We start from the raw sequence: 14,473 nt of genomic DNA, 5'->3' as shown, positions 1-14,473 counted from the left end.
GGATCTTCCAAGGGTCTCTAGGTATACTTGTCATAGTGGAACTTTAAGAATACTGCCTTAAAGAGGGATTCTCTTCTTTATGAGGGTTAACTTGTAGTAATTTAAGGTTTTGTTTTTTTTTTTTTTACTCTGTAGTTTTTGGAACAAATCTAGTCCCTTAGAACCACAAGGTAGCATGATAGTCAGTTGCTTCATGAGTATTCCAAAATCCTTCTTATCTCTTAAAGAACTAGAACTGAAAAGAAGTTGAAGCTCTGTTTAGATTTAAAGTGTTGGTCCAGTACTTGTCTATGCCAAGTTTTTCCTTGTTTTTTTTAAAGTGGTGGAAAAAATAAGTGGACATGGTATGTGTGTTTCACATATTTTTAACATTGAAATAATGATCTTTTGTTTGAGGGTGGGTACATGGGGATTGAACTCAGTGGCACTTGACCACTGAGCCACACCCCAGTCCTATCTATTTTGTATTTTATTTAGATTCAGGGTCTCACAGAGTTGCTTGGCACCTCACTTTTGCTGAAGCTGACTTTGAATTTGCGAGCCTCCTGCCTCGGTTTCCCAATTCAGTGGGATTACAGGCATGTGCTACTTTACCCGGCTGAAATAACAGTCTTTCTACAGTATAGAATACTCACTAAGAACCTGACCTCTACCTTATTAGTGACCTTTATCAAGTTACTTAACCTCTCTCTGCTTCTGTGTTGATCTGTAGAATGGAGACAACAGCGCCTATCTCATAGTATTATAAGAATTAAAAGAGTTAATACACAAAAAGCATTTAAAATAGTGTGGCATATATTAAGTGCTATATGGGTTTGCTATTTTTAACTGTACTTTGTTTAAAATTATTAACATTAAATGAGATAACTCATGAAGCAGGTACAGGACGGAGTCAGTAAATAAGTTTTTAATCGTCTTAAGTATGTGAATGAGTGGAAAATTATTTTCTCATTTATTTCTGAGTTTTCATGAACCCTTATGAAGACCATTGGGACAATTTGTGTTTCAGAATTCAGATTTTTTGAGTGTGTTTACAACATGCAACATATGTAGTATGTAACATTAACATCTCTAGAGCTGTCTGAGCCAGTACTGCATAGTCAAATGTGTTAATTCTATAGTAATAGAATTATAAATAATGATAGCAACTGGGCCAAATAGAGACCATAAATTGCCTGGTGCTAGTTCAGGTCATGTTTTCTGGAGCTAAGTAAAACTAGCTTACAGATTTTTTTGTTTTTTAATGGAACATTCTGGACCTGCAGTATGCAGGTAATAGATGAAAATACTTACTGTGATTGTTCTCTTGACTCAAGAAAAAGGTTCTGGACCCTAAGTCAGTATAATAATTAAAGGTTTATGCAGCCAGAATTTTTTTTCTTTTTAATTTTGAGACAGGGTCTTCCTAAATTGTTTAGGGCCTCACTAAGTTGCCCAGCCTGACCTTGAACTTGAGATCCTCCTGCCTGAGCCTCCCCAGTTGCTGGGGTTTCAGAGGTGCACAACTGTGCCTGGCTAGATTCTTTGTTTTTTTCTGAGTCTTTTGCAACTGTCCAAAGATAGAAGTGATTAAAATATATTTTGTGTATTTATAGCATTTTGCATCTTACTTGTTCTTACCAAATACTTGTTCTTGTGTTTTTATCTTTTTCTTCTACAAAACTCATGTGGATTTCGCAAATCATCTGTTTATACAGTTGTTAAAGTGATTTGAGTTTTGAATTTACAGTTGATGGTACACTATAGATAAAAGGCCATGTTATTCATTACAGCTTTTTGGTTTTTGTTTTTGGCAATATTAGGGATTAAATGCAGAACCTCCTGCATGCTAGCCAGTGCTTCATCACTGAGCTAGCTACACCTCTAGCCCTCCCAACATTTTAAACTTTTCCTCATACCCTTTTATCTACATAGAAGAAAAAAGTCTTTTCAATGTTATTTGATCTTTCAAAATTGGTGATTTCCTCCCTAATGGGAAATTATGTATAGTATATTATCAAAAATGCTTTTTCAAATTACAATTTAATATTCTTTATCTCATCTTTCTTTTTAAGAATAACTGACCATATCAAGACTAAGAAGTCACTTTGCCCAACCATCTCTTAATGAACATTTGATGGTCAGCTCTACCACAGTCTGTTTTCATTTTTTCTCCTTCTTCAGTTATCTTCAAATATTCATTCAACAAAATTTATTAATTCAGTGGTTCAGCAAATAGTTTATGATTAACCTTTTGGTTCATTAGGTATTTCTAAGCCAGTACTCTACTACTGAGCTATATTCTTAGCCCTATTAGGTATTTCGGATGTTGAAGTCCTACGCCTTTTCCCCCCTCCCTTCCCTTACATGATTTTACTTTTCCTCTTTACTTTAGGAGAAGACATGCAATCCACAGTAGTGACTCTACTTCATCTTCCTCTTCTGAAGATGAACAACACTTCGAAAGGAGAAGAAAAAGGAGCCGTAATAGAGCCATCAATAGGTGAGTACCACATTGATGACTCTTTGAACTGCCTGCTGTTTCTTTCAAGAAGTGATGAGGACATAGAATAATTTGGGTATGGGTACATCTTAACTGATTAAAAATTTATATCACAGGTTAGTGTATATAAACCAGAATACTATCTTAGAAACATCTACAGTTGAATCAAATAATAGGTTAGAACAGAGGGTTGTGATTTCTTGCTGAACTGTTAGTTAGCCCACAGTGGTACTTAGTGAACACTCACTTAGGGAATAACTTTTTTTCCATTTCAGATTTTTTTTTTTCAAAAATTTTTCACTTATATCACATTCTTATTGTGAAACTCTTAAAGAAAATTGGAAGATATATTCATTTCATAACTCTGTAGTATAATTCCACATGTATTAATCAGCTTATTTGATTTTCACACCAATTATATGAAGTTGGAAGGTCAAGGATTATTCTCATTTTACAGATGTAGGTGGATAAATGAGAATGTAGTGCTTGGACTCTAGTAATAAATACTTAGAGTAGAAAATAATACTTAACAAAATAATTGGGAGCATAATAAAGGGGCATACAAACCAACCATTCTTTGTATTTTATTTTATTATTATTATTTTCTGTTATTTTTTATTTAGAGACAGAGTCTCAATAAATTACTGAGGCTGTCTTTGAACTCGGAGTCCTCCTGCCTCAGCCTCCTGAGCTGCTGGGATTACTGGTGTGTGCCATTGCACCTGCATTCTTTGTATTCTTTATTCTTTGTAACTTACTCTACTCTCATGTTAACCTTGCCATGTCTAACGCAGTAGACACTTGTCATGTGTGGCTGAGCACTTGAAATGTGTTTTGTCTAAGTTGGGATAGGCTGCATGTCTTTGTATAAAATATATGCTTAGATTTCAAAGACTTGATAAAAAAAATAACATCTCAGTTTCTTAAAATGATTGTAGAAATGACATTTTGGATATATTAGAATAAATAAAATATATAACTAAAATTATTTGCACTTTTTTCCTTTGTTTAGTAAGAGTAACAAACTTTAAAAGTATATTTTGTGACTTGCATTTCATATCTGTTGGACAGCAATGAGTTAAATCATTCAAAAACAACTACTTGATTACTTGAGTTGTTCTTTGCTTTCACTCATGGGAACGTTACACATTTTCCAAAAAACTGACCTTTTAACTGGACGCCATGGCACATACCTGTGATCCAGCAGCTCAGGAGGATCATGAGTTCAAAACCAGCCTCAGCAACTTAGTGAGACCCTGTCTCCAAATAAAATATTAAAAAGAGCTGGTGGATGTGGCTCAGCTGTTAAACCTCTGGGTTCAATCCAAAACCACAAAAAAAAAAAAAAAACATTCTTTTAAAGTTGTGGGGAGTGGGGGGTCAGGTGGAGGACCTCATGAATATGGAAAGGATACCATTATTATAGAGGAAGGGAATGAGGGAGGGTAAAGGGAGTTGTTAGGGAGTGAAATCAGTCATGTTATATGCATGTACAAATATGCCAAAATATGAAATTCACTATTCTATATAATTAATATGTACCAATTAAAAATGAAAAGAAATACCCTTTAAAAAGCTACAGTTGAAAATTGGTTCATCTTAGATTTCAGTGTAAATTCCTTATGACATTGTTCTCTTATACAGATCTCTTGACTGTAGTTAATATTATATTGAATATTTCAAAAGAGCTAGAAAAGAGGATTTTGAATGTTCTTACCACAAATAAATGATACATGCATGAGGTGATGAATTTTCTGAATATCCCGATTTGAACATTATACAGTGTATACTCGTATCAAAACATCACACTGTACCACATGAACATGTAATCATTATGTGTCATTTAAAAATGAATTAAAGATAAGTTCCTTATGGAGTTTGAGGCTAGCAAAAATTGTCACTTGGAGTGAGTCTGATGTGCTTGACCTCTGTTCAGGAGCAGCAGTCATTTCTTTGCTTAGGCATTCTCATGTAAGTATCTTCCTTTAACATAAGCAGTCTTCAATTTTCAATGTATAAAATGATCAGGTTCTTCTAGAAAACTCATGATACTCTTGCTTGAGAGGCTTGATATGAATCCAAGTGCTGGTGGACTATGAATATTTTGCTGAGAGCTATTTTACCATAGCAGAGTTATTATAAGTCTGTAGATACAGACTGCTTTCATTTCATTCCTGGTCCTACTACTTACTAGTTGGGTGACCTTGGGCAATTTAACTATCCTTTCTATGCCTCCGTTTCTTCTAAAATGGGGGGAAATAATAACCTACCTCATTAGATTTAATGTAAAGGATTTAATGCAAGGATTTAATGTAAAGCACCTAAAACAGTATCTGGCAAATAGTAAATACCCTGTATTTTAGATCCAGCCATTGAAATGTACATTGTTACTGTCCAAATTCTCCACCGTGAATTACTTTATGGTGCTATGACCTCTTGATAACTTAGGTTTTTCATTTGGTCATATATCTTCTTCAGTAATAAAACTTTGTATATAAATGTTTCTGACTTAAGTTCCATGTGTTTAAAGAAAATGAGGAAATTGAAATACTTAAATCTGCAGATTGTTCCACTTGAAATTTTTTTTTTCTTCTTTTTTTTTAGTATGGTACTCTACCACTGAGCCACATCCTCAGCCCTTTTTATTTTTTACTTTTTGAGACAGGATCTCACTAAATTGCTGTGGCTAACCTCAGACTTGCAATCCTCCTGCCTCAGTCCCCTGAATTGCTATGATTACAGGTGTAGGTTGCTGTGCCTAGCAAATTTTTTTTTTTTTTTGATTATTAAGAAAAATGATAATAATCTAACATGGAATTTGGGGAGAAGAGAATTAATAGGTTTGTGCTTTAAAAAATCTCTTTTCACAGGTGCCTCCCACTAAATTTTCGGAAAGATGAATTAAGGGGAATTTATAAAGATCGAATGAAAATTGGAGCTAGCCTTGCTGATGTAGATCCAATGCAACTAGATTCTTCAGTGAGTACTGTATTTTGAAATATATATTCGCCTTGAACTGTAATGTTCTTTAGTGTTCTCATTTTGTTTGTAGTGCTAGGGATTGAACCAAGGTTCTCACACATGCTAGGCAAGCATTCTACATCTCCAGCCCCCATTTTTTTTTTTACCCATAGACAGGGTCTCGCTGAGTTGCTTAGGCTGACCTCAAACTTGTGATGCTTTTACCTGTCTCTTGAGTAGTTGGGATTATAGGCATGCAACTATGCCCCAGTACTGTACATTAGTTAAAGTTAAGGAAAAAAATCATTAGTTTCTTTTTTCATCAGAAACTTTAATTTTTTTTTTTTAATTGTAAACAAATGGGATACATGTTGTTTCTCTGTTTTTACATGGAGTCAAGGCATACCATTTGTGTAATCATAAATTTACATAGGGTAATGTTGTTTGATTCATTCTGTTATTTTTTTTTCCTTCCCCCCTACCCCTCTTTTCCCTCTATACAGTCCTTCCTTCCTCCATTCTTGCCCCCCTCCTTAACCCTAAGCCTAAACATAACCCTAACCCTAACGCTAACCCCTCCCACCCCCCATTATATGTCGTCATCCGCTTATCAGTGAGATCATTCGTCCTTTGGTTTTTTGAGATTGGCTTATCTCACTTAGCATGATATTCTCCAATTTCATCCATTTGCCTGCAAATGCCATAATTTTATCATTCTTTATGGTGGAGTAATATTCCATTGTATATATATATATGCCAGTTTCTTTATCCATTTATCAATTGAAGGACATCTAGGTTGGTACCACAATCTGGCTATGGTGAATTGAGCAGCAATGAACATTGATGTGGCTGTATCTCTGTAGCATGCTGATTTTAAGTCCTTTGGGTACAGGCCAAGGAATGGGATAGCTGGGTCAAATGGTGGTTCCATTCCAAGCTTTCTGAGGAATCTCCATACTGCTTTCCAGAGTGACTGCACTAATTTGCAATCCCACCAGCAATGTATGAGTGTACCTTTTTCCCCACATCCTCACCAACACCTATTGTTGCTTGTGTTCTTGATAATCACCATTCTAATTGGGGTGAGATGGAATCTTAGGGTAGTTTTGATTTGCATTTCTCTTATTACAATAGATGTTGAACATTTAGAAACTTTAATCTTTATATACTTTTTTTTTTTTTTTAATCTTTGAGTCACAAGATACTGTTACTCAGTTGACTGTGTTCAGGTAAATATAGTTTAGAAGCAGGGGTATTAGGGGTCACATTTTAATTTTGACTCTTAAGTCTAAAATTGTCACTTTTCTCTTCTACCAGGTACGATTTGATAGTGTTGGTGGCCTGTCCAAACATATTGCAGCTCTAAAGGAGATGGTGGTGTTTCCATTACTTTATCCAGAAGTCTTTGAAAAATTCAAAATTCAACCCCCAAGGTAGTTTAATTATGTTTTGCTTTTAGCCATAATCTGTTAAATGCTATTATTGCTTCGTTTAATTTTTACATCTTTACCAGTTAACTCATTTTTAAACACTGATTCCTGATTTTTTTTTTTTTTTTTTTTTTTTTTTCTTTAGATATCTTTTTTCCCTGAATCACCAAGTACGGAAACTTTGATGTATAAGTTTTTTTTTCTTTTCCTTATAAAATAATGTGCCATAAGTCAATCAGTTAAACATTGGTGCATTTTAAAGTAAATTTTATAGTTTAAGTAATTAAAAGCTGGGTGCAGTGACACACACCTCTAATTCCAGAGACTCAGGAGGCTGAAGCAGGAAGATCACTTGTTCAATGCCACCCTCAGCAACTGTCTCAAAACAAAAAGGCCTGGGGATGTAATGCACCCCTGGCTTCAGTCCCCAATACTCCCTCAAAAAAAAGACTTTAAAAAGTATTAATAATAGTGACTTCTTACAGGGTATTTTGGAAGTGCCTGGTGAAGTAATTTAGTGAATTCAAAAACAACAAACTATTCAAATTTTCTTTACATTTCTCCTTCCTTAAAACATATTTGAACATACACTCAAATTGTATGATTGAATGTAAAGGTAGGGTAATAGGATGAGCATGATGAATGAATAAAATAAATGTTTCAAATAAAGGGTTTTATTTTCAGTGTGTATATGTATTTTTATAAATCAGTAATAACTTCCAGGTTTTAAGTTGTGCTTTGTGGAATGAAACTATATTACATTTGTTTTATACCTTTTTATTCACTAATTGTGGATTCATGAACTTTGTTCCTAATTATTGTTTCAATAGTCTACTTTTTAATGTCGTAATTAAATGTTTAACATTATTTTACAGAGGTTGTTTGTTTTATGGTCCACCTGGAACTGGAAAAACTCTGGTTGCTAGAGCACTTGCCAATGAATGCAGTCAAGGGGATAAAAGAGTAGCTTTTTTCATGAGGAAAGGTGCTGATTGTCTGAGCAAATGGGTAGGGGAATCTGAAAGACAGCTACGATTGCTATTTGATCAGGTATGATATTGAAATTTGACTATAGAGACAGTTCTATAATTATGCAAATGTAAGTTTAAGGATTAGATAAATCTTTTGTTTAATCACTCTGAAGAATTACACCCAATGTATAATCTTTCTATATTATTTTCTTTTATATGTTAAGATAACACTGACCTGTAATTAATAGTTTAGCAGGTGAAAGGAATAATTGGATCTAAGTTCTTTTGGAGTTGTAGGTCTCACACCTAGTGAGAGCAATAATGTCATATTTAGAGAGACAGTAGTAGTGAGTTATGCATCAGTATGGATGTGAAGACAGTTCTGCCCTAGAGTGACTTTCAGTTTCATACTTCCTAGTGTATTGAAAGCACATTGTGAAATAATAATTTCTCCTCTGGGATATGGCTGCAAGTGTTTCTAAATCTTTTTTTTTTTAACGTGTCTGAGGTTCTTTATCTTTATTGAAGTAGATTTTTTAAATGGTGCCATCTTACCAAATAATGTTTTTCTATTCTGTTTTTCCTTCTGACATGGAGGAAGACTGTCACTGTCCTCTACTCTACCTCAATAATTAGTCTTTAATAGATATTTTTGTGTGTTTCAGTAACTACAACTTTTTGAAATCTAAGGTGTATAACCAGTGGTGTACATATTTTAAGTGTTTCCAGTTCAAAATGCAAATAAAATTAACCTGTATGTTATTATAATTTAGTCTTTCTTAAAACAGCATAGTCCTTAGAAATTGCCTTTAGATTTATAAATTAGAAATAAGTATAAATTCTGATAAACAAATTTGAATATAATGAATTAAAATGCTTTATATTAAATCTACATATTTGAGGCTTTTTATGATCACATGTGACCACCGGACCTATTTTTAGGCTTATCAGATGCGTCCATCAATTATTTTCTTTGATGAGATTGATGGTCTGGCTCCCGTACGATCAAGTAGGCAAGATCAAATTCACAGGTAAAAGTTTCTTGATGATGTTTCTGCCTTTCTTATTATATTCTGAGTTGTTTCGATGTTATATGAGAGAGAAAAAATTTAAATGATAAGGAATTTTACAGACCAATAGTTTCCCTTTTTGGTAATAAAACCCTAATACATAGTACAAAGAAAATAAACCTGTTCTGAGTGTCAGAGCGTTCTAATTATAGTGCAAAAAACATAACTACAGAATATTTAACTCATGTAAGGCACATGAAGTGAGTGAGGCTAGCCAGTGTAAGATTAGGGCTATGTTGGGAAATGTGGTTGAATGTTGAGCACAAGAGCATAACCAGTTATCTTTAGCTACAACCTAATTGGTCTGCAGAATTTGAGATTTGAGAAATAGATTTTCTTTCTTTAATTTTACATTAAAATTTTTAAACATCTTAAAATGTTGCCAACTAATTCAGATGCTTTTAAAACATTGCCTGGGCCAAACAAAATATGTCTCAGGGTATTATTACTTGTTCAAGATTCTGATACATCATTTTAAAGAAAAGAAAACTGAACCTTTCCCCCATGATTAGGTGCTATCTAAATGAACACTTTTCCTAGAGCCACTTCCCCACCTTGAATCTAAATTACTTATACTCCCAATTCATCTTTAGTTTTTCAGAGCTTCTTTTCAAATGACCTCATGCTTATTTACCCTAAAGAATATATTGACATACCTTCATATATGCCAGTATTTTACATAGGTAATATAGAAGATGAACAAGACTTAGTAATGTGATTGATAGGTAAGTTTTGACTTTCCTAACATCTAAAATATGTATTGTATTCTGATGGCCTTATATTTACTTGATGATAGACAATTTCATTTAATTGCTGAGTAGATAGAAATGTCAAGTACTACGGTAAAAATAGTTACCTGCTGAGTTCAGTCAGTTGTGCGTATCGGTAATCCCAGCTATTTGGGAGACTAAGGCAGGAGGATTGCAAGTTCAAGGACAGCGTGGGCAGAGTGACACCGTCTCAAAATTTAAAAGGGGGAGGGGACACTAGGATGTAGCTCAGTGGCATAGCCTCTGGATTAAACCCCAAGTACTGGGGGAGGGAGGTAGAATAAAGTTTTATCTATTCATGTCCTATTAGTAATCAATAAACCATTTTATACATGACACATTTCATTATCAACTGTACTATCTACATTGTGTTAATAGAAACATTTTAAAATGCTGCCATCACTTTACAATCAAGTAAATTGATTATATACTGTATTTTGGGATAATTCTAAAGAAATTAGAGGAATTTTAACAAGCAAAAATATGCCCTTTTTTTTAAGTTGTCAGTGGACCTTTATTTTATTTTATTTTATTTTATTTTATTTACTTAGAATCAAACTCTGTGCCTCACATATGCTAGGCAAGTAGTCTACCACTGAGCTACACCCCCAGCTCCAAAACTTGCTTTTAAGAGAAAATTTCTAATTTTAAGAGAAATTTAGCTATGGCATCCATATGGATGGAACTGGAAACTGTCATCCTAATGGAAATAAGCCAGACCCAAAAACCAAAGGCCAAATGTTCTCTCTGTTAGGTGGATGCTAACACACAATAAGGGGTGGAGAGAAGAATAGAAGTTTACTGGATTACATAAAGGGGAACGAAGGGAAGGAAGGGGGGATGGGAATAGAAAAGACAGAAGAATGAATCAGACATAACTTTCTTGTGTTCGTATATGAATACATGACCAGTGAAACTCCACATCATGTACAACCACAAGAATGGGATCCTAATTAGGATAAGTTATACTCCATGTATGTATAATATGTCAAAATACACTCTACTATCCTGTATATCTAAAAAGAACAAATAAATTAAAAATTTAAAAGAAAAATTTAGTATGCAAGTTTTTTTTGACTAAAGACTTAAAATCTGACAGTAAACATTTTGTTAAATTTAGCTTTTAGAATTTAATACATTAAAGATAATTAAATTGTATCCTATATCTTAGTAATGATTTTGTAGAGTAACTCAACTTAGTAATTATGTATCATTAGAAAGTAAGAGTATCAGCCTAAGAGAGAAGATATCATACAAAATAAGGAAGTTAAAACCCTAAAATTTTCATTTGAATTCAAAATGAACTCAAAACAACTTTTTCCCCCCCGATAGTGGGGTTTGAATCCAGGGCCTCTTGCATGCTAGATAAGTGCTCTACCACTGAACTGCATCCGCCGCCCTGCCCCACCCCATCACTGCTTTTTTAAAATTTTGAGACAGCGTCTTCCTAAGTTGCCCAGGCTGGCCTTTAACTGCAATCCTATTGTCTTAGCTTCCATGGTAGCTAGGGTTAGCTAGAGGTATGCACATCATGCCAGGCATAAGATGAATTTTTGTTCAATATTTTTAGTTGTAGTTGGACCCAGTACCTTTGTTTATTTTATGTGGTGCTGAGGATTGAACCCTTTGCCTCGTGCATACTGGGCAAGCACTGTACCACTGAGGTACAACCACAGCCCCAAGATAGACTTTCTTAATAAGGTAAAAAAATAACTCAACTCTGGACACTGAAGAGGCCTAGAAGCAATCATAGTCCAGTATCAATTAAGTATCTCTAAATACTAGTACTCAAGAGAAGTGGCAGATTACAGCGCTGAACCAGGAAATAACCAAGACAAGCCTGAACATTTTGTAATGCCTAAAACCAAGGAAGCAATTAAAGAATACTTAGATCATATAAGAATGACATAGGAATTAATTTTGTAGGATTTCCCATTTACCAAACATGGGACAATTTGAGTATCAGAAGTAATAACTACAATAGATCGAAACACATCAACTACAGAAAAAGCATCAATTTTTAATGATTATTTCTTTTTTAAAATTCCAGTTGATCACCCCAGAGGTTGCTGAGTCACTGACTTGTTCCTCTGAAAATTGATAGAGTGAACATTATTATAAAATAGTGGATTCAGACCTGTGGTTTTAGCTAGGTTGATTTTTTTCTTCCCTGTCCTAGGGAACAAATGTCTGGAGACATTTTTTATTGTCTTGGTTGGGGTTGATTACTAGCATCTAGTGGTTGAAGACCAAAGACACTGTTAAAAATCTTACATTGTACAGAGCAGCTCTCCATAACTAATAATTTTGTGACCCAAAATGTCAGTAGTGCTAAAGTTGAGCAGTCTTGATCTAAATAATAATTATTGACTGCTAACAGAATAAAGTAAAAAAAAAAGTCAATAGGGAAATTTATGTTGGATAGAGGAAGCTATTAACAGTTTATCTAATCCCAAATTCACTACCAATTGATCATAAATGGGAAACTGGTAGCATGTGCCTCCTACGGCAATTTGATAGGAATCACATGGAATCTTCCTATGAAATATGTTCTCACAAATAGTTTAACCTCAATCTGTTAATCTTCCAAATGTAACTATACAGTTTACAAAAAATATGAAAATCAAAGGGACAAGTTAAATGACCTCATCAGAAAGCAATTAGGCTAGTCTAGAATTTGGAAAGGAAATTCTGCAAGATAAATGACCCATTGTCTTCAACAACTAAATGTCTTAGAGGGGAAAAAAGTGGGGGGTATAATGGAAACTGTTAGGATTCGAAGGTCTAATGGTGAAATGGATGTAGATCCTGTGTTGAACAAATCAAACAGAAGATACTTAGAGGGCCTGAGGTACCTCAGTGGTAGAGTGCTTTCCTAACATTCACCAGGCCCTGGATTCTATCCCTGGCACCACAAGAAGAGAGAATTAAATGTAAGATTGGGAAAATTTAAATATTAGATGATACTAAAGAATTATTATCATTTAATTTTAGGGTAATGATATTGTGGAGTGTTTTAAGTTTTTAACTCTTGGTAATTTTTTGTTTTAGTTGTTTTATGCGACACTGGGGATCAAACTCTCAATGGGCTGTACTACTGAGCTGCATTCCCAATCATTCTTATATTTTATTTTGAGACTTATCCAGTCTGTCCTCGAACTTGGGATCCTCTTTTCTCAGCCTCCTGAGTTGCTGGAATTATAGGCATGCAGCTGGCAGATATTTTTCTTTTTAAAAGCTGTTAGGTGGATATAAGAAAGGAATACTGGTGGTTTTGTTGATGCTGGGACATGAAGACATGGAGATCATTGTATTAACATCCTATTTTTTATGTATATTCTCCTTTATTTTGGTGTCCTTTGATTTTATATGTATATATATGCATGTTTTATTTATATATATATGTTATATATATAATGGGACATTTTATAATTTTTGGATAATATTGGTCCTACATGGAACAACTAGTACTCTCAAGTTCCTTTGTTTAGACTTCATGAAATGACTTCAAGGATCCATTTGTTGTGCTCCAGAGACCATCTGTTTTCTATTAATTTCAGTTTCTTTGTGACATTTTTTATGTTTTACAGATTTTTTTTATCCATATCCATTAAAAGTAACTAGGTGCCCTGAGAAAATTTGTTAATATTCAGTGTATTAAGTCTTACCAAGAGAAGAAATATTACTGAATGATATATTGTGTGTTCATGGTATTGATACCTTCTCTCTTATTTTTAAATTTAGTTCAATTGTTTCCACTCTGCTAGCTCTTATGGATGGTTTGGACAGCAGAGGAGAAATTGTGGTCATTGGTGCTACTAACAGACTAGACTCCATAGACCCAGCTTTACGAAGACCTGGTCGCTTTGACAGAGAATTCCTTTTTAGCCTACCCGATAAAGAAGTAAGAATTTAAGTCATTCAGATTTTGACACAATATGTTGCTTTTACTGTTGACAGGTTTTGATAGAGTAAAAACATGAAGGTTCCTGAGTTTCATATCATGCATGATACTATCTTTTTTTTTTTTTTTTTTTTTTTTTTTTTTTTTTTTTTGGTATTGGGAATTGAACTCTGGGGCACATTCCCAGCCCTACTTTATATTTGTTTAGAGACAGGGAATCACTGAGTTGCTTATTAGCACCTTGCTTTTGCTGAGGCTGGCTTTGAACTCGAGAGCCTCCTGCTTCAGCCTCCTGACCTTCTAGGATTCCAGGCGTGTGCCACTGCACCCAGCTTCAAATGATATTTTAAAAGAACTCACATGGGAATAATTTTTTATTCTTTTAAGTATAACTTGCCCCCCTCCCCCAAAATTATTCTTAAATTTCTTTAAATTTAGCATCACCTTTAGGTGTTGTTTTGTTTCAGTAGCTTAATGAGCAATTGTCTTTAGTTAATTCATTAACCTTGACTTTTTCCTGAACACTATCATATAATTATAATCCTAACCAGTTATTTTAAAGCCACTGAAAGCTTTTGAGACCACGTAAGAAAATATGGGTAGAGCCGTCAGTACTCTCAAAGACAGTTCTTAATATGTACTAGAGTGAACAATACTTCAGTACTTAATTTCTCTCATTTACATTTATGATGACTATGACTTGGGCACTATATATGGAGATCTGTTTAACAAAGAAACCAATTTCCTTAAACTCTTACAAATGCATCTTCTTATTTTCACTGTTTCATATTTCTGTTTATGCCAAGTAGTGATTGCTTTAAAATTCTTGATAAATTGAAATGATTTTAACCTAATAGCACTTTATTATTATATTTGTTAATAATT

At 34.0% G+C, this 14,473-nt stretch overlaps 1 protein-coding gene across 3 annotated transcripts in view; it reads left to right on the top strand.

Moving 5' to 3' along the window:
- The window catches only part of ATAD2 (ATPase family AAA domain containing 2), a 56,795-nt gene that overhangs the window by 23,313 nt on the left and 19,009 nt on the right, over positions 1 to 14,473 (top strand). For all 3 annotated transcript variants that reach the window (XM_079103072.1, XM_079103071.1, XM_079103073.1), the window contains exons 9-14: positions 2,375 to 2,482; positions 5,353 to 5,461; positions 6,761 to 6,876; positions 7,749 to 7,923; positions 8,787 to 8,875; positions 13,429 to 13,588. In XM_079103072.1, the coding sequence (XP_078959198.1) occupies positions 2,375 to 2,482; positions 5,353 to 5,461; positions 6,761 to 6,876; positions 7,749 to 7,923; positions 8,787 to 8,875; positions 13,429 to 13,588 (757 nt within the window). The remainder of the gene's footprint in view (positions 1 to 2,374; positions 2,483 to 5,352; positions 5,462 to 6,760; positions 6,877 to 7,748; positions 7,924 to 8,786; positions 8,876 to 13,428; positions 13,589 to 14,473) is intronic.

Source organism: Sciurus vulgaris, assembly GCF_902686455.1.
Source record: "Sciurus vulgaris genome assembly, chromosome: 1".
NCBI lineage: Eukaryota > Metazoa > Chordata > Mammalia > Rodentia > Sciuridae > Sciurus > Sciurus vulgaris.
This window is presented reverse-complemented; position numbering and strand designations above follow the sequence as displayed.